The sequence below is a fragment of the Diprion similis genome, chromosome 1 (genome assembly GCF_021155765.1).
Source record: "Diprion similis isolate iyDipSimi1 chromosome 1, iyDipSimi1.1, whole genome shotgun sequence".
Classification (NCBI taxonomy): domain Eukaryota; kingdom Metazoa; phylum Arthropoda; class Insecta; order Hymenoptera; family Diprionidae; genus Diprion; species Diprion similis.
In genome coordinates this window covers 17,433,759-17,456,454 of record NC_060105.1, presented here as the reverse complement: position 1 = coordinate 17,456,454, position 22,696 = coordinate 17,433,759, and the positions used below count along the sequence as shown (strand labels likewise).

General features: G+C 34.9%; 3 protein-coding genes across 3 annotated transcripts; 2 read left to right on the top strand and 1 right to left on the bottom strand.

Annotated features, from left to right (window-relative positions):
• The first annotated feature begins 1,315 nt into the window (after positions 1 to 1,315).
• On the top strand, positions 1,316 to 21,862 carry LOC124404682 (asparagine synthetase domain-containing protein CG17486). Its single transcript, XM_046879039.1, has 6 exons — positions 1,316 to 1,326; positions 15,473 to 15,606; positions 17,030 to 17,236; positions 17,656 to 18,567; positions 19,894 to 20,306; positions 21,372 to 21,862. The coding sequence occupies exons 2-6, from the start codon at positions 15,526 to 15,528 to the stop codon at positions 21,544 to 21,546; spliced, it is 1,788 nt and encodes a 595-aa protein (XP_046734995.1). The 5' UTR covers positions 1,316 to 1,326; positions 15,473 to 15,525; the 3' UTR covers positions 21,547 to 21,862.
• On the bottom strand, positions 1,890 to 8,356 carry LOC124404750 (IST1 homolog). Its single transcript, XM_046879138.1, has 6 exons — positions 7,886 to 8,356; positions 6,254 to 6,704; positions 3,502 to 3,645; positions 2,886 to 2,939; positions 2,443 to 2,626; positions 1,890 to 2,154 (listed from the first exon to the last, which is right to left on the bottom strand). Exons 1-5 carry the CDS (start codon positions 8,152 to 8,154, stop codon positions 2,453 to 2,455), a joined length of 1,092 nt encoding a protein of 363 aa, XP_046735094.1. The 5' UTR covers positions 8,155 to 8,356; the 3' UTR covers positions 1,890 to 2,154; positions 2,443 to 2,452.
• On the top strand, positions 9,263 to 12,432 carry LOC124404881 (charged multivesicular body protein 1b). The gene is made up of 4 exons (XM_046879398.1): positions 9,263 to 9,371; positions 9,470 to 9,581; positions 9,775 to 10,240; positions 11,190 to 12,432. Exons 1-4 carry the CDS (start codon positions 9,270 to 9,272, stop codon positions 11,302 to 11,304), a joined length of 795 nt encoding a protein of 264 aa, XP_046735354.1. The 5' UTR covers positions 9,263 to 9,269; the 3' UTR covers positions 11,305 to 12,432.
• Positions 21,863 to 22,696: the final 834 nt, after the last annotated feature.

Genomic DNA, 22,696 nt, shown 5'->3' with positions numbered 1-22,696 from the left:
GTTAAGAAACTCTTCGTCAATTGACGATGCGACCAAATTCATCCGAATCCATTTATTTGTTCTCCAGATATCGTTGAACAAAAAATTGATCACACAACACACGCGCGCGACAGACGCCTATTTCTATTTTACCATAGTTGGTAACTTCAAATAAAAGTTTATTAACTGTTTTCTAACTGATTTTAGGGAGTCAAAATTCGGATACCAAAGTCCTGACCAACTACGTTATCAATTAAGTTTTAATAAATCTGCAACTGAGATGAAAATCTTTTCATGAATTCTCGATTTCATCTGAGTAAATCCATTTGAAATTCGTAGAAATAATTTCACCGATAGAAATAAATTGATTCTATTCCTCTACTTGCTTTAAATATTACAAAACGAAATTTTCAAAACTGACTTAAGCCTCAAGCTTTCCGAAGGATCATACAATATTCTCAACGAGCAAGTCAAGAAAAAGGTTAATTTTTGTCGCTGGTTCCTGTTCAGAAAATGGAAAGTGCAAAAATCAGTTCAAGATTTAGTTGCGCTTCTAGGATTTCTCTTCTAAAATAGCACTGAAATTTTCAGTCCATTTCCCTTTAATGCATTCGCTTCTCTATAGTTACACAAGCCTTGTAAGATGTTCAGACTTACGGTAATGTTAATAGATAAAATACAAGACATTCGTTTAATATTCTATTTTAGGAATTACCACAGTTAAAAAGCAAATACTTTTTTCGTAATTTCATTACAAAATATTAGCATGTTCAATGTTTATCAAATTATTACACTGGTAAGTTATGGTAATACACCTAGAAATACAAAAAAAGAAGTGAACATTACGAACATGAGCTTTGAAAATAGATTTTTTTTTCAATATTGCTATTTGTTGATCAAAATCAATGTCAGTGCATATTCAAAAAATAATTCACCCACGAACCAACATGATAAAAAAGAATTTAATAGAGAATCGTTATCTAAGCTCTGGTTTATAATTTTTTTTTTTTTTTTCTTTATACTTTGAAGAGAATCATCGTAGCTTACAAAAGTATTATTTTGATAAATACTCAACGAGCGACCATCTCATAATAAAATCATAAAAAAAGAATTGATCTGGAACTGTACTGCTTCCTTGATATGAGAGTCACGTGTTATTATTATTATTATTATTTTTTTATTTCAACAAGGATGCACAAGGAAAACCTATTTTAAATGATAGATTGTAAATTATACACTTCAGAAGCTGAGAAAAATAGTGTAAAAATGAAAAAAAGATGTTCTCGTTTACAATTAAACGTTTATAAGAATATAAAAAATCTAAAAGTTCAAGATTGTGTTCTCTTCGTTTCTTTCCGTCTGATATTTTTGACAAAAATTCTGGAAAGGTTCACTTAGTCTTAGCTAAAATATATTGAGTGAACTTTTGGGTGATAAAAATACTGAAATCAGTAAACAGCTTAAAAGTACGTGTGTAATAGAGTAAATCACCTTGTATAGAATACATAACGGTATAAAATAAGTAATTTTATTGAAATTTCAAAGTATGTTTGTTATTTAATATTTCAGCATGAATATTAAAAATGCCAACCCCTTCTAAATTTTGGTTAAAAAAAATATATATATTTATGTATGTATATACCGACCATAGTAGCGTTACACATAGAGTGTGAGACTACGAGGACCTGAGCTCAAACCCCCAGCATGTCGGTGAAGACCTGAGCGGCAATTCGCACAAATTGTAACAGGTTACGTCGATCAGATACCAAAGCGGCAAACTGAGGTTTGAGGGCAAGGGTTTCTGCAGTTTTCCCTATCGTAGCATGTATATAATAATTTAGCGCACAATATTTTATAGAGCTCTGATGTAAGATATTCACATTACAAATGAATGTTTATTATTAATAAAATGTTTAATCATATAGTAACATTCATAAAATATCAAGCACTCGCCGAATGGCTTAACTATGGTAAAAAATTGGTTTGATAAGTTTGAGAAATTTTTTTAACTAGTATTTATACATTGCATGGAATATTAATGATTTGGAATTGGTTTTATTGGAATTTGAAACTAAAACTTGGATTTCGAAGTATTAATATTTATCGATGCTGGTGTGTAAAGTTTATGGGATCTGGGTGTTCTACATGCTACTAAATTGACTCTCCAAACGTCACATGTAAAAACTTCATAATCGTAGAGTAATAATTTTGCTTTTTTATATTTTATTATATTCCTTCTTTTTATGAAAAAATAAAAGCAATAGTTGCACAATTTGTAATCGTTATAGCGCTTTAAATGAAAATTCAGATTTTCTTTGGGAGTAAAAGTTTTTGCAAAATAACTGTATCTTAATCTTTGAATAAATATGTTCACATGATGTATAAATAAGTGAGTTTTTTTTAAAACAGGCAATTTACTGCCGTATGCTGATAAATACTTTTCTCCACCCTCTAAATTCACGTCTTCGTTCAGCTACTTTCTTTTTTTCAATTCTTCAAACCTCTTCGTTAAATCATCAAAATCTATGTCATCGTTAGAGGAACCTGGAGGTTGCTCGTTCTCCGTTGGAACAGCTGGTAAATCAGGTAGTTTAAAGTCGTTCATTGGCATCTTTGACCGTGGTTGAGGTTTTGGTTTCTGATTAGACTAAAAATAATAACAATAATAAATGCTAGAAATTATCGAGGCGAAAACGAAAATTTACACCATATTCACACTAAATGCATTATGCATTTTAGCTTCTACGTTTGTGGTGTTTTCCATTTGTTGTACTTTATGTATACCTGGTACGGCAAGTTACAAAACCAATGAATCCGACGAAGTTTTTTTAGTATGTTTCAAGAAAATATCTTATCTGTATTTGTATTTAATTACAATACCTCGTACACAAATTGGATAGGCTCACCTGCTTATTTAAATCTGGTGGGAACGATCCGTACGGAGGAGGCAGATCGTCGTTCTATGAACATAATAAATTTATTTTTATTATGTGAAAAAAGATATAATATCACTGGAAGATTATTTTTATTGCGCATTCATATTTTACTGAAGTAAATTAACTCAACAGCAGTAAAACTTGTAAGCAAGTTGTAGTTCAGATCCGACATTAAGTAATCATATCTTTCGATGATCTTGAACAATATCCAAAAAATTCAACTTTGTCAGAACCTGTAGTTTTTTGTCAAGAATATTGTTGTACAAAAAGAGCAAGTTCATATTGTTCATGATTGTTTTATTGCCAGAATTAATATTTTAGATCGCTGATTACGAATCTGAACAATTAGGGAATTATTCTTGAATTCTTTGGAGCCAATTTGAAGGATAAGCCAGTCGAAATCCAAAAATGTCCTTTTTAAGAACCACCTTGATATACATCCGTATTCCAAAGGGCTTGGAACATCGAGAAAGAGTTCAAAATACTCTATTCCTAATTTAGTCAAGTAGATTTTAAGCACAAAACTGTTGCTGCTGACGTACTGCTCGGTTGGTAGAATAAAGTTGCTCAATGTAAGTTTGCTTACACTCGGTTCATGTTTATTGCTGTTATCCAGAGGGATGTTGTAAGAGAAGGCAGCTGGATTGAACGCTGTGTTTTGATCCTTGTCTGTTACAGGTGGGGCCACAGGAGCTATGAATCCTGCTGGAGGATTATCGTTGTGATTTACCTAAGCAGACAAAACCAGAATACAAAACACCCGTTTGGACATGCGTGACTGAAGAAGATTATTGTTATTATTCTGAAAAATTCAGTCATGAAATAGTATTCGTACAAGGAGTCGATTAACATCTGTAATAAATTGATTACATTAGAAAAGATAAAATTTCATTCATGAGCAATTGGAATAAAAAAATCGTTTCCTAATTTGTCAAATAGGCAAATTTTGAAATTTTGGTGGTTACTAGAAAATAATCTTCATCTGAATATCATTAGAGCATAAGTTTTTCACATTTTACATTTGATTGAAATAAAAGTGTTTCACTTGAAAGTCAATACTATATAATATTATCAATCGAGTCAAATGTTAGTTAATTAGTCACTATAAATTTCGATTTTGCCAGATGATTTTAGTACTATTTTGATTATTGAAATCTAAAAAAAAAAAAATATTACAGAACCGCTTTAAAAAGTTTAAAGTTAAGGATTAAGCAGCATCAATTAATAATTTTCAACAAAATTCCATTGCTTGTATTTAATAGAGGCCGCAAAGTATAAAGGAGCTAAAGAATTAGTCTAACTTAGGGCTTGAAGCAGTCTCCTAGTCGAAAATTTATAAGTGTAATTTCTGAGTACATGGTTCACACCTACCATATTGACTGTTTGTCCAGAAGGGTGGAGGGAAAATGCATAATTTTTTAATATCGATACGGTCAGGTGTGGGAAGATTGTGGGAACACGTGTAAGTAAAGAAAATTCTTTTTCAACGCTGTAATCCCAAATTTGCTGCGATTTCTTAGCTTTTGTGATAAAAATTAGGGATCGAAACCCGTACGGATAAGGTTTTTTGATTCGCGTGCCACAGCACTTGTCTTTGGCTTATGCTGTAAATCTCATATCTTGTTAAAAACTATATCCATACTTTTTACGAAATGTACTCTTCAACAGCCTGAAAGTTGAGATCTTGAGCTCTGGAAGAAGCTTTAAAGTTTCGGTTTTATCGATCAATCAAAAGTTCATGCTTATTCTGTAGTTATGCACGTATGCATGATCATTACGTCAACTTCTGTTACATTAAATTGAAATATTCTGAAATGAACTGGAATTCATCTGATTCTTCTTCATCATATTGAGAAGCCTATAGAAACACGCAGTTATAGTGCTTCGAAATGATATCTTCCTCTTTTCGGGTTCGGACTTGAATCCGTTACAAGCGGAGTTGTTTCATTTCTTTCTTTGCTTCGATTTCTTCTGTACTCCTTTCTGATTTGTATTTATTTCTGGTTTATTCGATATGATACGTTTTGTGAGCTCTCGTTAAAAGGGGCCGTATTTTTTAATTTTAAACCATCGAGAAGGTGTTTTTAAGGATTAGAGAATTGAGAAATAATTATTTTTCGTTTCAGGCTTTTTCAAGAAACTGGTGAATCTCAGACATTCTCTACATCGTACAGGGTGACGAATAAGTCACTACTTCAAGTTTTTCATTATATTTCTAACACTTAGTCACTGACTAACTCACGAAGTTAGTCAGTCAGTGACTTGGTGCCTAGGCAATAGGAATCTACTATATATAGTGAACGAGAATGACATGAATTCCAGTTCAGAATATCTCAATTTGATTCAATAGAAGTGAACATAATGATCGTGCGTAGGTGTACAGGAAAAGCATGAATTATGGATTGATGGATAAAACTGAAACCTCAAAGCTTACTTCAGAGCTGAAGATTCCAACTTTTTGGGTGTGGCAAAGAATTTTTTGTACTTACACGCGTACCCACAACTTTTTTACATCCAGCCATATCGATTTTCAAAATTTTTGTATTTTCGCTCAACCCCAATAGAGAGGATATGGGTACTAAAAGAAAAAGCAACTAGATAATTGTGATATAAATGAAAAAAGTGACTTCTTGCTGAATAGGGATAAAAAAGTGAGTTTAAAGAAAAATGATCTTAAGACGCCACTGAACTGGCTTATCATATATATATTTCGGGACGTCACAAGCGGGAGAATTTCCGCATTAAAGTGTACGAGAACGGAGATACGAATCTGACTAGGAAAATTTTTAAATTGTAGCTTGAATAACTCCGTTATTGCCAACGTAGATCGCTGATAATGTTGTTTATTATGAATAATGATGAATAACTAAAATCATATCACATGAAACATGGACGATTTAAATGACCGACTTGTTGAATATTCACCGCTTCTACGATTTCAGAATTTCTTTCACTTCCGACAGAGAGTTAGGGATGTATAAAAGCAGCACGTAATCCGGAAAAACGTATTCCATCGGTTAGCTTTCCATAAATATGGCGAACTATAATGAGAAAATTTTTAGGTGTCAGGAGCCCGTTCACGACGGCCACTTTCCTTTTACGCCAATTTTCTGACACAACACGACACCAAGTGATTTTGTTGGCTTATGCCGTTAAATCCAACCAATCGAATCACTCAGTGTCAAGTCATTTAATTCGACGTTCGACATCAAGAAGTGCTGTGGTGCTTATGACGTCACGAAATATAATATGACAAGCCACTTAGCGGCACCTTAACTGCACTACGAGACGGACTAATAGAAAACAAAAATAGGTCGGTTAAAAACCGAAAAACACACCAATGGGTTGTTGATACCCTCAGGATTGGGCAAAATTGGTGGTTGAGGATATCCCACGAAGCCAACAGGTTGCGGTGGATGGTAGCCTCCTGAAGCTAAATCTAAGTTGTTGGGCAATTCGCCCGCATTGTTTCCTATGTCGATTAAAAGAGCGTCTTGTGCTTCGGCCATGACCTGAGGATCTGGTTCGTACGTGACATTGTAATTGTTGGCAATTTCAATCAAGTATTTTTCTACCAACAGTTTTGACGGTGATTGTACGCTCAGTTTGTGTTTCAATTTCTCTGATATCGACTGCACCGCTTCTTCCCGGCAAGCGTCGGTGTACTGACGTCCGTACTTGGCTGTCAAAATATCTGCTATTACTTTAATCTCTTGGACATCGGTTTGAATTCGAGGGGCTGCCCAGATAATCGTTGATATCGCCTCCGCCAACCCTTCATCTAGATTTCTGGACAGAATGATTAATACTTTTCCATGGTGTGAAAATTGTAATCGAGAAAAATTTTATTACACATTACTTCTGTTATACTTTTGTGATTGGTAATTGTATTTTCTTCCATTCGCATTGTAATAGTAGATCGTGCATCAATCGAGGAAGCAAATTAGGTCTTTGTAAGCCGATCATAAGTTTACAATATGAGTAGAATATTGTTAGAATAAGAATATTACAAATGCACGAGGCAACACAGAATTGCCTCTACGTTGCACACAATACTTTACGTAACAATAGTGTGGTTCAGAATTTTTTTTAATAGCGGAGTAGAAAATAGAGCACTTTTAAGTACTAGGATGTAAAAATGCACTTTTACGTATTCTGATGCTCTTTTTTGTACTATTGCAAAAACGATTACTTTACGTACGGAACTCAGGCAAAAATAATTGTGTTGTCCATACTAGTGTTACATAAAAATAATTAATAATTAGTGTTTTTTAAGTTACACATTACGAAAGTAATTAGTGATTCAATTTCTTCACGAAATTGAAGTTAGTAATGTTATGGTTACGAAACATCAGGGAAATCTTCAATATTGTTCAATTTTAGAATGACTTTCAATGAGTTGGTTTTTCAAAATATGAATAAATTTTGTTTATTGTGGTTTACTAAATTTCAGACAATACTAAAGGTGGGAAGTAACAATTTTTCCTAAACACGCATCGTTACAATAACGTTACTAACTCGAACCTCATATTTTTTCAACTTCTTGTTCTTTTTTTTCTTCGAAAGGAAATATAATAAGAGAAATTATTGTAATCATTCCGAGAACGAAAATTTGAGTTTTACTAGATCTCTAAGTCTAGAAAGTCTTCGTTTCATTTCTAGACATTCATTTGAAAAGTCATTCTTACATTTGAAACAAATGATGGTAGATGATACTGATTTCTATATCAAGCCACGTTGCGTGAGGTTTTCTGGATGAAAGTTAGGTTTTCTATTGATGCATTATTGAACTTTAGTGTACGTGGTACTTGTGCTGATATAAGAAGATAGTTGACAACATAATTAGCAGTGTACAACCGCAGTTATATCTATTCAAAAACTTTGCACACTGTTCCTATAAGAATAGTTAGTTTCAGCATATCTTAGATTAAAAACTGGACATGGCTAATTTGGATGACAATATGACTTACTTCATTTGCTGGATGAGACCGAAGCGAGCCAGAAGTAGATCGCAATACATTTCAAGTAATTCCATAGCCTCGACCATATAATCTTCCCTAATAATATGTTCGACTCTTATTTTAGCCCTCTCAACTTTGCCAGCTCCAATATAATCGGCTATTTCTTTTCTGGCCTTTTGAGCTAATTCCGTTTTTTTCTTTTCCAATAGTTTTAATCTATTTATCGCCAATCTCAAGTTCGTCTTCAATTTTGTGTAGTTAGGACCGCTCGAAAACATGTCGATTGATATTTGAGACGTATTACTCTAGAATTAAGTTCTTCCTATTTTCACCCAAGCTTTTTTCCCTTCGTTCAGATGACTATCTCCAGTCGCCGAAGGATGACTAATTTCTTATCGTATTCACAACTGACAGATCCCACTCTACAATTTATGAAATTACGCCATGATTATATATATTTCCAGTGATTTCCACTCACTCACACATGTATTTATCAGTGTCCACGGAAGGCGTTGACTGAAGTTAGAATAGTATGACGGAAATCCGCCAGGGGCCTCGCTTGCCTAGTTACTTCATGCTAGTATCTAAGCCTAGTATGTATGTATGTATGTATGTATTGTACATACATACATACGAGTGACATACATACATACAAGTGGGTTCGGATCATGGACATAGGAATCCATGGTTCAAATATTAGTTCCCAGCTTCCAGGTGTGCGTTCTGAAACCTTACTCGAGTTAACTATAGTCAACCATAGTCAACTCGCGGCGTTCAGAAACACCGAGTTGACTTACGTTGCGGCATTCACAAACTCTCCTGAGTCAACTTTTTCTACCCACGTCGAGAAGGTGAGTAGAAGTTACTCGCCATGCGCATTAGCGTATTACTAGATTTTCCGAAACATCCTCATACGTTCTATGTTCTATGTTTATCATATTCAAGTCATAAAAATATTAAAAAAAAAAACAGTTCTTTGTTTTTCTTGCATATAGATCGATAGTTAGTAGCTTGAGCAGCGATTGCTGCGGATACAAAACTAACTGCTCGTTTTGCCCGCACTTAACGTGTCACCAATTTAACCCGGAAGACTTTGGTCGTTCATAATCAACGATAGCTCAAACCCTACTCAGAGGTAACTCTTACTCTACTCTACTCGGGTAAAAGTTGCAGAACGCACCCCAGTGCTGTCAACAATTTTTTATCTCTTTTGCACTGCAGAATTCGTGGCTGGTCTGTCTGCCTCTGTCCTAGGGAGTTTTTAGCGCCGAAAGGCTAATTTAGGAACGCACCCTTTATGTGTGGTTCAGAGCCGCAGGCCGCCCTTCTTACTATCCTTTTACGTCTATGGCATTAATGCATAGTTCGTAAATAGCACAAGGATAAAATAGCAATGAGTAATTTCTTTAACAAGTCCATTGAGGTGACGTCATTCTTTCCTCTGACATTTGGTGAATTGTCAGTGATTGTCAGCAAAGTAAATAATACGCGTAGGATAGTAAAGTCTCCATTAGGCTCTGGTGAAACTTTCTAATTCAGACTAGCAGTCCCTAATTTCTATTTTTTTCTTTATAATCAGCTGGCAATTTGCAGCAGCTACAAGCATCAACATTCCATCGTACATACTATTATTTTTTGGAGGTTATCTGTGAATTAGTCACAACGGGGGCCGAACAATCAGCTATGTCCGTCTCTCAGATGGAAAGTATCCTTTTAGTTCAGTTATTACTCTACTGATTATGATATCTACTGGTTTAATTACTGAACTTAATAGTTATTACGCTTTCATAGGTCACAGAACGAATTGAAACCATCATTATCACTATTGGTCATTGCTTACAGTGTTGTTACTTGATTAGTAGAACCTAACCTCAGATTTTCCTTAATAACGTGATTAGAGAATTTATTTAATCTCAAGTTTGCAGTGAAGGAACTGGAAAGAAATTCCAAAAAATGCGAAAAAGAAGAAAAGATGGAGAAGGCCAAGGTCAAAAAGGCTATTCAGAAGGGTAACATGGAAGGGGCCCGAATCCATGCTGAAAATGCCATTCGACAAAAGAATCAAGCCTTGAATTATCTTAGAATGAGTGCTCGTGTTGACGCAGTCGCAAGCAGAGTACAAACTGCCCTGACAACAAGAAAAGTTACACAGTCAATGGCTGGTGTGGTTAAAGCGATGGATGCCGCTATGAAATCGATGAACCTAGAGAAAATTTCAGGTCTAATGGACAAATTTGAAAGCCAGTTTGAAGATCTGGATGTTCAGAGCTCTTACATGGAAAATGCCATGTCACAGACAACAACTACCAATGTACCACAAAATGACGTCGACTCTTTGATGCAGCAAGTTGCCGACGAAGCTGGGTAAATAGTTTGCTATGGATTAGGACCTTAAGCTGGATAAGGATATCCAGCAAATATTAAACCTCAATTTGTAAAGATTGAATCTTGCACAAAATTTATTCGGTTATTTGATGTGTCAGTAGAAATGATTTCGCTGATTCCTCAGTTTTTAGCACAGTGCTATGATTTTTTTCAAAAATTTCAGAACTGGTGTCAGATTTGCTACAAAAAAGTTCTTGCAATATCATTTTTAACATTGTGAATCCTCAGCAATTTTACACCTTCATTGCCATTGAAACAGTGGTTGATAGTTAAAAATGTGTTTTTAATGTTGAGATGACACTCCAAAGTTCAATTCTGAAAAATATACTTTTTAAAAGGTCTAATTCTGCATGTTCTGTTACATGAATTCGGCAAATTGGTTTATAAGCAAGAAGAATCCTGATTCCTAAGGCTGTGAAGAATATCGATTCTAGGAGTTTTTAGATTATCTTTACCGCCAATATTTTCAGCAAGCTTTAATATTTATATTCAAGTTTGTTATCGTATGCCTGGGTGGCCTTCAAGTCGGCATACTCAGCATAGGTTCATTGAAATCTGTCAGAAATTGACAAGCTTGTAAAGATTTATTAGCAAATAAGCCTAATGGTTTGCTGAGAACTTAACGAAAAATGGAGATTATGTTAATTCAATTCAATTAGTTGTTTTTCACAAATTATTAGTTGTTATTGCTTCTCACCTTGTGACAGGTATTTAAGAAATTTTTTGTTTGACACTTTACCAAAAAAATAGCATTTATAAAATAATTTTATCACTAATTCAGATCAATGAAAATTTTTTGTGCAATTACAGAGTCGTGTTTTGAGTGCTAGATTGATACCAAATTCAATTTTGATTAAAAGTACATTGTAGATTGGTCGATCTCGTAAGTGTTACAAAATGGTTAACAATTTAATATTTCACTTTTCAGTCTGGAATTGAACATGGAACTGCCTTCTGGACAGTTGGGTTCCATTGGTACTTCGACAGCAGTGAGCCAAGAGCAAGATGAACTGACCCAACGACTCGCTCGGCTTCGAGAGTAACTATCTGATGTATATAAATTTCAATTTTCATGCTATCCAACAATATTGATAAAGATTGACGCAAATTATTGTCATCAAACGATTGTACCTACTAGTTTGAGTATGATACAGCCCGATTTGGCATTGGATGATTTTCTAAAAAAAAGCCAGAAGAACAAATCTTCGATGAAATTTTTCCTTTTATACATCAAAAAACACTTAAATTTGCAAATATGGCTTTATGCATACATGAAACAAGAAATGACTATTTTATACTGTTGTGTTTATAAATTTTTATTCTGTTATATTTTAATAAGCTACGTCAATCTGTCACTACAGTGAATTCTTTGTAATAATTATGGAGGTTACATAAAGAGACCGAACTCCGTGTAAACACACAGCTGCCTAAAATAAGATGGCACTGGTGTACTGTATGCACCAAATACAGCGGAGGGAGTACCTATAAGGCATCGATTTGAATTGAAGACTTTCTACCAATTACATTGCAAAATTATCGATTAGTTGATCTTGGGCAAGTTTGGTTTTACAAGTGGCGATCCTACAAAAACGAACCTTTCAGACAAACTTGTAGGACCGCAACTTGTAGAAACTAACCTTGCAAAGCGAATCAGAAGTCACGAACTTGTAGAATTGCCGCTTGTAGCAACGAATTTCTAAGTATCGGCACTTGTAGAAGCAAACTTATAGAAAAGGTCCTCTCCCGTAATGACACTCTGGTGCAAAAGGAACACTAGCAACGCTAGTAGTATAAAAAATAAACTTTTAATGTGTCCGATTACTGTTAAAAGTTTTGTCAATTCTCCCATTTGAGTTTGGGGTCTCCTTCTGCAATCTCCATGGTAATAATTATGATTAACTTAACCAGAGGTCACATAGTATTAGATTCCTCCCTTGAAAGGATGCTGTAGTCAATTACTTATTTTGAATATTATCAAAGACTTCTTAACCATAATGCCGAAAAATGTATTCCTGTTATTGAATTATCACTTATTGTAGGAATACATTTTCTGGCCTTCCTTTCTCATGAAACAAAACAGTTTTTAAATATTTTTGCTAAGCATTGCATGTAAAATTGCGCTGACTGCGGCTTTTTCATATCAGTGCTACATACCATAGGCTTTGATAATAGTAACATTTTACTCAGTCGGTAAAAACTACAACTACTACACCATTATCCTGAACTAGGGAGCTTTGCACAATTTTCAATACTTTATTTTCTCGTTATTCAATATCAAAATTTAAATTGAAGCTACGTTTTGAAATATTTTGCCAGTATTGTGAATTAATTATTAAAAGAGACAGTCAAAAACCTACACAACTGATATAAGGCTCATTCAATTATGAATTTTGGGCTAGCAATCAGAGCACTGTTTTTTCACATAACTTGCGAGTCGTAAAAAGTTTACCTTAGGGTGTTCTAAAGCTGCTCGGGCCTGGTCCGAAAGCTATAATCAAATGTACCTGAAGAAGTAAAATTAACCTGAAATGATTGCGGTACATTTTCGAACACACTCCTTGTATGATGGCAATGCATTGCGAAATGTTACATGGTTTTATTTAATGACCAAATTCAGCTTTGATACTTCAAAAAAGTAGCCATTTAACATTTGTAATTCAATCTACGTGAATCTGATGAAGGGCATTGATCAGCTTATGCAATATATTAACCCTAATTGTAAGTGTAAATAGTTATAAACTGGGTTATTTTGAACTCAAGATGATATCATATTGTGTAACAAGAGACGAAAGTTGGTGATTGCAATGCGAGGACGGCAATCATACAAGTTGCGATCATCAACTTTCGTTCCTTGTCACACACGATAGTTTTTATAACAAGTGCATGAAAAGTGGTCAGCCTTTGCGTGGTTTTACGGAACGCGATGATCAATTTCTTCTTCCTAGGAATTAAAGTGATCTCCCGAGGGACGAAAGTGAAGCAATTGTGAACTGCGCCTGCGCGAACCTAACCTTAAACTACCACGCAAAGCCCGACCACTTTTCATGCATTTGTTATAAAAACTATCATGTGTGTCAAGGAACGAAAGCTGATGATCGCAACTTTCGCCCCTTGTTACACAATATACTATTAAGTGACGTACCCTCCAATATACAGGGAATTTGGTCTGGTTTTGATCGTTCAACTTTTGTTCCGAGCTATTGTTTATACCTATATAGGCCTGTGTTGAATGTCCTATAGTGTGCATATTCGAAATGACCCGGTATATTTCATTTAGCACTTATTTTTCATTATAACCGAATAGGATTAATACGACAACGTTTTACAGTAACATGTGCTTTCGAATTGTTTTGGACAAAAGTAAAATTATGAATATAAAAAAAGCAGAATTTGTATTCCAGTTCTCCGTTGCCAACGTAATCGACTACGGAGAAAAATTAACTATCTAGAATTAATTTTTGCATGTTTACATTCGAGTATTGACGGTAGAATTTAAAGATGATTACCCCTGGAAAAATTTTCGTGACTAGCACTCGGCAGGTAAGTCGGCCTGAGTGAGCCTGTACGGAAAGAAATTTCTGTCTATTGCTATGTAATAGACTTGTAATTGTTAATTTGGCAAGGCTTGATCCATAACGTTGAAGTGATCGAGTAGTTACATAAATAATTGCTAGCGGAATCCCAGTCCTATAAGAACACATGATTAGTATCATCAATCAATTCGTGAAACCTATGCGAAAAATGTATAGCGTATACCATGCGGGGATTTTCACGGACGTCAAATATATGGTGCCGTCCGATTTAGGGCCGAATCGCAGGAAGCCGGAATGACGGAACGGAATGGACGGAAAAGTCACTACCAGGCTTAGAGCATATACAGCTAAGCTACCAGGATGGACGAGGGGAGGAGATATATTTTTATTGTCTTCGTGTTATGAAAATGGGCCAGATTCTGATCGGGAGTTTGTCGTTCCAATAACACAATCGACTATCAAATGCCTGAATTGCGTTATTCGACACCTACATACGAGAAACAAACGATTGCCTCACGCGAAATAGAATTTTGAAGCAATTTTCAGTTAATGAGCAGCTGTCGTAAGTTGGATGCGCTGAGATTGGACAAACTCTCGGAACTAGTGTCTGGCTTTTTTTTTATTTATGCCAGGGAGGTGGGGGAGATTTTTTGTTCTAAATTTTACAGTTTATTGATGGTTAGAGAAGTGCTTATAAACACTTTCAAATTATTCCGCACAATTACTCAATTCGATCCTGAATTGCCTGAGTAGGGGGCTGACGTCACTTGAACTCCCTAGATGAATTTGTTTTATCAATAACGACTGAACTATCGATTCACAAACCACGGAAAATCATTCACAATCATCTACACACGACCTGAAAACGATTTTATACAAGCAGAACTGAATTCGATCGCAAATTGAAACTACGAAAGGCTAACACCACGTGAATTCCCGATCTAAATTCGTTTTATTGATAACAATTGAACCATAGACTTACAAAAGTCGAGAAATAACTCACAATCACCTACAAACGATTTCGCACAAGGCAGAACTCATTTTGGTTATGAAATACAGGTGTTACCACGGGATGACGTCACGCGAACTCCCTAGACGAATTTGTTTTATTAATCACGACTGACTGAACTATTAACTCACAAACGACGCAAAATCACTTGCAATCACCTTCAAATAATTCCGTACAAGCAGAACTGAATTCAATCGCAAATTGCCACTATGGGTGCGTTCCGAAACTAGCTGAAAGCGCAAAAAATTCCCTAGAACAGAGACAGAGCTAGTCACAAAGTCGGCAATGCAAAAGAGATAAAAGATTATTGACAGCTCTGGGAGCTAATTTCGGAATGCACCCTATGAATGGCTAACATCATTCGAATTCCCTAGCTAAATTTGTTTTATTGACAACAACTGAAACAATGACTTACAAACGACGGGACGACCGTGGATCGGACATCACTTAAAAATACCTACAAACAACCTACAAACGCTTTCAAAAAGAATCAACTGATCCACTTGTTAAATGACGGGCCAAGGACATCAAGGACATAATGACGAAACCACTGAACGTGCAGCCCTGTGAGAGCGCGCAGCCTATTCTCTGTAAGTTTATGGATTACGTCAGGGTCGCGTGGTCGCCAGTTTGCCGCACGGTTTGCGGTTTAGTTCAGGCAAGTTCAAGCAAGTTCAAGCGTGTAGTTAGGTTAGTGTTACTACAGGTGAACTGACTGACCGATGTGCGGAATATATTGCTCCGTGTCTCGTAGAGAACACAATGATACCTCAAAGGCAGAAATTCACTCGAAAAGCGCTGAGGTATTTGTTTTTTCACATTTTCGCGTTACGCAAATTCATTTCGAACAGCTTTTTTCACTACATAATTCCCAGTACTTTCTGAAGACAGATGACAACGTACACACGAGAGTTTGAATTCTTAAATCGGGTATTTGGAAAGTGTCAAATACCACATAAAACAGAGAAACAAACGAGTCTGTTCAATTGAATCGCTAGTCGTAAATAAAAAATCATGATCCATTATACACTTGTATAATCTACAAAGCTGATGGGGATAAAACTAGTAGTCAACAACCAAACATGCTGCTTTCAAACAAACTTTCTTTAAACAAGACGATGCAAAGTTGTTTTTCACTTCTCAGTCTATCAAAGTTTTAATTTTATAGGATTTTTCACTAGATTGTAACTATTATGCTTTACTGTGTTGTTTTAATGAACGTTTTTTAATGAAAAATGGTGCTTTGGTAACCAAACAAATGTTAGCAAATTAATCTTACTCACTGTGAAACTGATAAGTAGTTTACGAGGCAATGGTACTGACAAGGAACATCAGTTTGGTATCCTCCTCCGATTTCGTTGCAGAGACTTATGTATGTTGTAGAACATTGAAAACTAAGAGACGCGTATTTTTTTTTATCTGCAAAAAAAAAAAGGTTTAAAGGGATAAAAACGATCCCCAAAGTTGGGCATTCGACGGGGTGATTTCTTGACACGCTTCATGTATTTGCAGGTCGTCTTCACCTGTCTAAACCATTTTTCCACAGATAAAAAGAAATACGTCTCCCTTAGTTTTCAAAGTTCTACAACACACATGAGTCTCAACAAAAGAGGGAAATACCAAACTAATGTTGAGTCCATGGCGGTAGCGCTTTTCTAAGAGAGAATGCAGATCTTAAGATTTGTGCCTGATACTTACATAAATCATTTTAGTCGGTGCCATGTTTTGCGGTATACACGAAATCTTAAAAATAGCTCAGTCAATTCATTTCAAATTTGGAAACAGTATAATTGGACAGTTTATCCTCGATGCACAATTGCGATCATTTTAAGTTGAGATTCAATTTTTTGGCCAATATCTGTTACTTTTTTATTTCCCTAGCAAAAAAAAAAAGAAAAGGTAAAGTGGATAGCTATTTAAAGATAGTTTCCTCAAATATGAAATAAATTGGTTAAACCTTTTTCGAGGTATCGTAGGCATTGAGAAACATGTTACGAAGCATAATAGTTGACGTTATTGTTGATAGCAATCCTGTCAATAGATTCCAATGAAAAACTAATCAAACGAAGCTTGATCTACATATTTTTGAATAAAAGAAATCCCAATCGATTTGAATAATCGATCGTGGATATCTAAACTCCCTGTCTCACCCACTTATTCATCTGTCGTCTCATTCATATCCCCTTATTGTGAGAAAATTGGTATTGTATAGAATAATTATTTCAGTGGACAAAATGCAAAGATGCAATAAATGCCAGAGGACCAGACGGAACTATGGAACTATTCCAAAGACTGACCAACGAGTGGGACGGCCATTTTGCAGCGAGCATTTTATGGACGCAAGGAAGAAATCCTGTCAGGCAGCCATGTACAGATTCTGATGTTGATGGCAATGTCCTACTGTGGAATGGAGATGTTTTTAATGGCAATTTGGTGAGTCAAAACGTTAGCAAAGCAGGAAGTTTTGCGAAGCTATAAAGCCTTTTGTTCTGAATTTTATTTCCACTGTTTTTGCGACTAGCCGCAGTAGGAAAAAGACTGCAAAATTATTTGTCAATAAGATATGATGTTTCCGCTACAGGATAGAGGGCACCATGGCTTCATAACAAGCTATAATGATTATTTCCATTTTATCTCAAATGTCCTCTCTCTGTTCTCGTACAATATTATTATACCAATGAAAAACAAACCATATGTAAACCCTTTTGTTATCTGTGTGTTAAATGATGCATTCGTGTGTTGAAACCATAAATAATAATATTTTGTAGTTTTCATTTCTAATTAATACTCGAAACATCTTTTGTAAAATGAAGGAAAACTAATCTACACACAAAATGCGTTTCTCTTTTTAGACGAACGACACGGAGTGTGATACAACGTCACTGCTAAAAAGATTCAGTTCTTCCAAAAATGTTGTCGCAACTCTGTTGGCGGTTCAGGGACCATATAGTTTTGTATATTTCAACAAGTCCGACAACTGTTTGTACTTCGGGCGAGATCCGATCGGTAGACACAGTCTATTAATAAAATTGAACGAGGACAAGACTTCGCTGACATTGTGCTCCGTTGGAAATAAAAATATGAAAAATATCATAGAGGTACCAGCAATTGGAATATTTGTATCAAACTTAAACTGCGAAGAGCTCAATTTGACTTGTTATCCATGGAAAGAGCCAAATCTTAGGTTCACAGATATTATTGAAGATCTTGAGACAAGTTTGAACATGGATATTGATGTAAAAGAAACCATTGTGAAATCAGAAATTGATAATTCAATTCTACATCTAGATCCAGAGATCAAAGATCTCCAATATCTAAAAAATATTGATTACAATCAAAATTTCAGCCAAATATTAGAACAGTTGTTAGAAAACAAGGAAGTGTACCAAAAAGTGGAAAACGTTTTAAAGTTTCTGAGAAGTTCTGTGGAAGTTAGAGTTCGAAAAAAACCAAACTACTGCAGAAATTGCATAAGCTTGCATCTGAGCGGTGAAGAAGTAAACTGCAAGCATGCGAAAATTGGTATTTTGTTCTCGGGTGGATTGGATTCTGCGATTTTAGCTGTCATCGCCAATCAATTTGTCCCAGAGAATGAAGAAATTGATTTAATTAACGTTGCTTTTGAGAAAATGAAGAATCCAAATTTAAATTGCACAAAAGAAGCTGCAAATATCAACTACGATGTACCTGACAGAAAAACGGGCAAACAAACTTTTACCGAACTTCAAAGGATTTGTCCTAACAGAAGATGGAACTTTATACAGGTTTGTTGGTTAATTAGTGAAAGTATTTTAAAAGGTTACAAGACACTTGAAAAGTAAATCGAAATGCCATATGTAATGAAAAATTACAAATTTATGAAATAAAGTACCGACCTATTCAGTTTCCAATTGACGTTCCAATGAATAGGTGTATTACACGGTTGTGTATATAATTTTATCTGAGACAATTGAGTATTATGAAAAAATATGTTCGACTATTTATCATTTATAGAAATAATTGGTCTAATTTGTGTCCATTTTCGGCGAAAATGTGAATCATGTGCTCACATTCAAATGCATTTAATTTACTAAGCGTTGTTGTACCCTCAGAGCACATCCTCAAGTTTCGTTCTGAATATCCTAAAATCCAAATTTTCAGTAAAAAATATAAAAAATGAAAAAAGAATTACAATTTGCTTTTTACAAAATTTTCTTATTTTCAAGAAAAAATTTTTTTGGATTTTTTTTTTGACGTTTTAGTATTTCTAACGATTCATTTGAACTACGGTGATTGATTCTACAATGTTTGAAGAATGTCTCATAATCAAGTCGAAAAGAAGACTTTAAACTTTATTTGTTTGCACTTTTTGCTATTTCTGATAGTATGCTAACAGGATTTCAATACTCGAGAGTAATTGTTGCGATGAAATGTAAATTATTGTTGTTAGAAACAAATTGATTGAAAGAAATCGTGAAAATTGAAGAAATAATTCATTTCCGAGAAAGACACATACATGTTTTAAAGAAATTAATAGTTTTTGGTGTCCCTGATTACGAATTTCAAAGCGGATTTTAAAAATTCAAGACGGTAGAACCAATATGGTGGACGAAAATTTGAAGTTTGATTGAATCCGTAGAAAAAACGCTGTTCAGGGTTTTTTGAAGTCGCTAATTACGAATCTGAGATCAGATCTTGAAAATTCAGTATAGCAAACACAATTAGCGAGCGCGAAAACCCCTGCATAGAATTTTTTTGATCGTATTCGTTCTAATTTGAAATATTAGTCGGTCACATTATATCTGACATTTTGAATTTTTTAAATCTGTTTTCAGATTCGTAATCAGTGACCCCAAAAACCATAGAATACAATCTTGTTATAAAAGTTAACTCAGCACAATAATGTGTGACTTAAAGGGTTGATGAAAACATTTCTTAAGATTCCAGTGCTTGACGAAATGAGTTACAAAAATGCCAGACTCAAAACAATGAAATTGTATTAAAATAGAGAAATGGCAGATAGAATTTTCAAGAGTGTTGTACCCTAGTAATGCTTACAAAAAGTTTCAAGGTCGAATAAACGTCAGTCAAATTTGAATTTAACATTTTAGGTAAACATAACGCAAACAGAGCTTCAGAGTTGTCGTTCCACTCATATTTGTAATCTCGTTTATCCATTGCGCACCATATTGGATGAAAGCTTGGGTTGTGCTGTGTGGTTTGCCAGCAAAGCTAAGGGGGTACTGATGCCAACTGAGATACCGTATGAATCTTCGTGCAGAATACTTCTCCTCGGTATGGGAGCTGACGAATTATTTGGTGGATACATGCGGCACAGAACAACGTTAAAACATAAAGGCTGGGGCATGCTAGCACGGGAATTAAATGTAGAATTAGAGAGGATATCTGAACGAAATTTAGGAAGAGATGACAGGATTGTATCCGACCATGGAAGACAATCTAGATTGCCGTACTTGGATGAGAATTTTGTCAAATATGTCCAGAGCCTGAAGCCATGGGAAAGGTAACTGTTACAATAAAAATTGTCTTGGGTTTACGTAAATAATTTGTAAGATTATAATGAGTGTAACTGAAAAATGATGCGAAAAAGTTTCGTTTTATCAAAAAGTTATCTCAACTATCAGTTATATTTATACCGACATTGGTGGTGTGATAAAGAAATGCCCCTGAAAAACACCATCAACTTTAAATAAGTAGACTGGGTACTTATTTTCGAACTCACAATCAGTTGGCTGAAATTCGATTGAAAAAATTTTCCACTTTTTTAACTCGAATGGCTACAAAAAAGATGTATTGTTGCTTTTTTTCACATGGTCGCCATTTTTTTTTTCGGACATCACAAATGTGATCAACTGCAGTTTTAGTTTCATATCCTAACTTCAAAATGACGTTTGGTTTTTTTGGTTCAGACCCGTCGTTTAGCCTTAGGAATGTCCACTGCAAAAAAAGATCTTTCATTTGGCACAGCTGCACATGGGTGCCATTTTGAATATTTTATGATAGAAAAATTTTACTTGAATGTCTGTACTTTCATTTAAAAAAAAGTGATAGTTTAAATGCTATAGAATGACAACACAAAAAAAAATTGGAATTTTTTTTGGCCTTGAATACACCCAGTCTCCTTAAATTTTTCTTGTTAATATTTTTTTTCAATCTGTTCTACATATCGAAGAAAGTCTTACATTGGGCTCTTTAGTTCACACGGTTGTCTAACTTTAGCCTATTTTTAACTCTTACCTTTTCACGTCACACGTCGCATACCGTTCCTATTCTTATTACTTGACTCCATCTCACACCTCATCAGCTAAATCCTGGCAGTGCACATGGTTACGGTATTTACTGTTTCATTGACAACTCTGGTCTTGCGTCGCTGTGATGGCAGCACGGAACCGGCGTAGTATTTTCAAAGAGATTTAAGCGATAAATTTAAAACTTTGCTGTTCATTTAAAGTTTACTTTACTTAGACAAGTACTGAGATACCCCTGCACAAAATACGCGTAACAGGAGTTTTACTCGTTTTCTGTTACAAAAAGTGGTTATTCATTCTATGTATTGTCTTAATTTCAGGTGTTACCCAACTGACCAAATGCCAGTTGGATTGGGTGATAAACTTCTTTTACGACTAGTTGCACGTCGAATTGGTCTCCAGGGTGCGGCTAATTTTCCGAAAAGAGCTTTCCAGTTTGGATCGCGCATTGCTAATAGTAAAGAAAATGCCAAAGATGTATCAGACAGGTTGTGAACTGTAATTACTAAATAGTCACTTTTAATCGCTAAACATAATGTCAGAATAATTTGTCATTCACGTACATCAAATGTCATGCTATTTTTGCCATACTTATCATAATCCTCGATGATCAATGTAATACACTACATTATTAATCGTATGCATAAAGGCCAACTCAGGGCTATTGCCCCATAGGCTACCGATGTGTTCTTTGTGAAAATTTACGACCGAAACGTTCCTTAGTTTTTATAGAAAATTTATCGCTTGTGAATTACGGCCTCTTGAAATAGGCCAGTCTGGTAGCATGTAATGGCTCAGAACAGCACGGAGCGCATCACGATCAAATGACTGGATTGGCCAGTTTTAAACGGCTGTATTTGCGAATTACTAATGTCCTATCAGAAGCAAAAACGGTTAAGTCATAAATTTTCACAAAGCATACATTAGCATTATGAGGTTATGAGTCTGTTAGTACCTTATGAAGCAATAGATTTGGGTCACCCTATATATTTTCCTAGTATCATGCAACATTTTAAATGTAATTTTTTATATTACGCACATGTATATATTCAATTTTATTCAAGGTTGTCATAATCTTTTTTTAATTTCGTGATAATACTTATTATGAATTATTCTTGATAAATTTATTGCATAGAAGTAATTTTTTATATTTGAGAAAATTAAACGAATTATATGAATCTGTAACGATGGTCCCTCACTTAATGCTAACAACTTGTAGCGATATGAGTACAGAAAGAATCTGGCTTGCATCATTGATGATTAGCTAACGTTAAATCAGAGGTAACTCTCAAAAGCTAATTTTGCAGTTTAGCAAGATTAACGATTTAATCTAAAATATAGATAATTCTGGTCAATCGAAACACAATTGGCAGAATCGCAAAACCAATGCGTAAAATTCCATCTAGAATAGATGTAAATAACAGTCAATTTATGAGATTTGAGTAATGCATCATAGGCAAGCGAGTTAAGAAATTCAAGAAGGAGCCTTCAAAAATCTTATTCAAAGATCATCTTAACGGGCGATTCTGGAAGAAACGAAAGAATATTTAGAAAAGTAATGGTGGCCACAGGTCAGGCAAAACTAAGAAGTAAGGAAGAAGGCAGGGAATTTTGAGGCAGTATGGAATAAGAAAGAATAAAACTT

Excerpts from the sequence above, each read along its gene's own strand:
- LOC124404682 (XM_046879039.1), top strand. The coding sequence starts at position 15,526 with ATGTGCGGAATATATTGCTCCGTGTCTCGTAGAGAACACAATGATACC. Across the intron at positions 18,568-19,893 it reads GAAGATGGAACTTTATACAG|GTAAACATAACGCAAACAGA; the intron begins GTTTGTTGGTTA and ends TTAACATTTTAG. Across the intron at positions 20,307-21,371 it reads AGCCTGAAGCCATGGGAAAG|GTGTTACCCAACTGACCAAA; the intron begins GTAACTGTTACA and ends TCTTAATTTCAG.
- LOC124404881 (XM_046879398.1), top strand. The coding sequence starts at position 9,270 with ATGAGTAATTTCTTTAACAAGTCCATTGAGGTGACGTCATTCTTTCCT. Across the intron at positions 9,372-9,469 it reads AAGTAAATAATACGCGTAGG|CAGCTACAAGCATCAACATT; the intron begins ATAGTAAAGTCT and ends GGCAATTTGCAG. Across the intron at positions 9,582-9,774 it reads GTCCGTCTCTCAGATGGAAA|AGAATTTATTTAATCTCAAG; the intron begins GTATCCTTTTAG and ends TAACGTGATTAG.
- LOC124404750 (XM_046879138.1), bottom strand. The coding sequence starts at position 8,154 with ATGTTTTCGAGCGGTCCTAACTACACAAAATTGAAGACGAACTTGAGA. Across the intron at positions 3,646-6,253 it reads AGGGTATCAACAACCCATTG|GTAAATCACAACGATAATCC; the intron begins GTGTGTTTTTCG and ends TTGTCTGCTTAG. Across the intron at positions 2,940-3,501 it reads GCAATAAACATGAACCGAGT|AACGACGATCTGCCTCCTCC; the intron begins GTAAGCAAACTT and ends TTATGTTCATAG.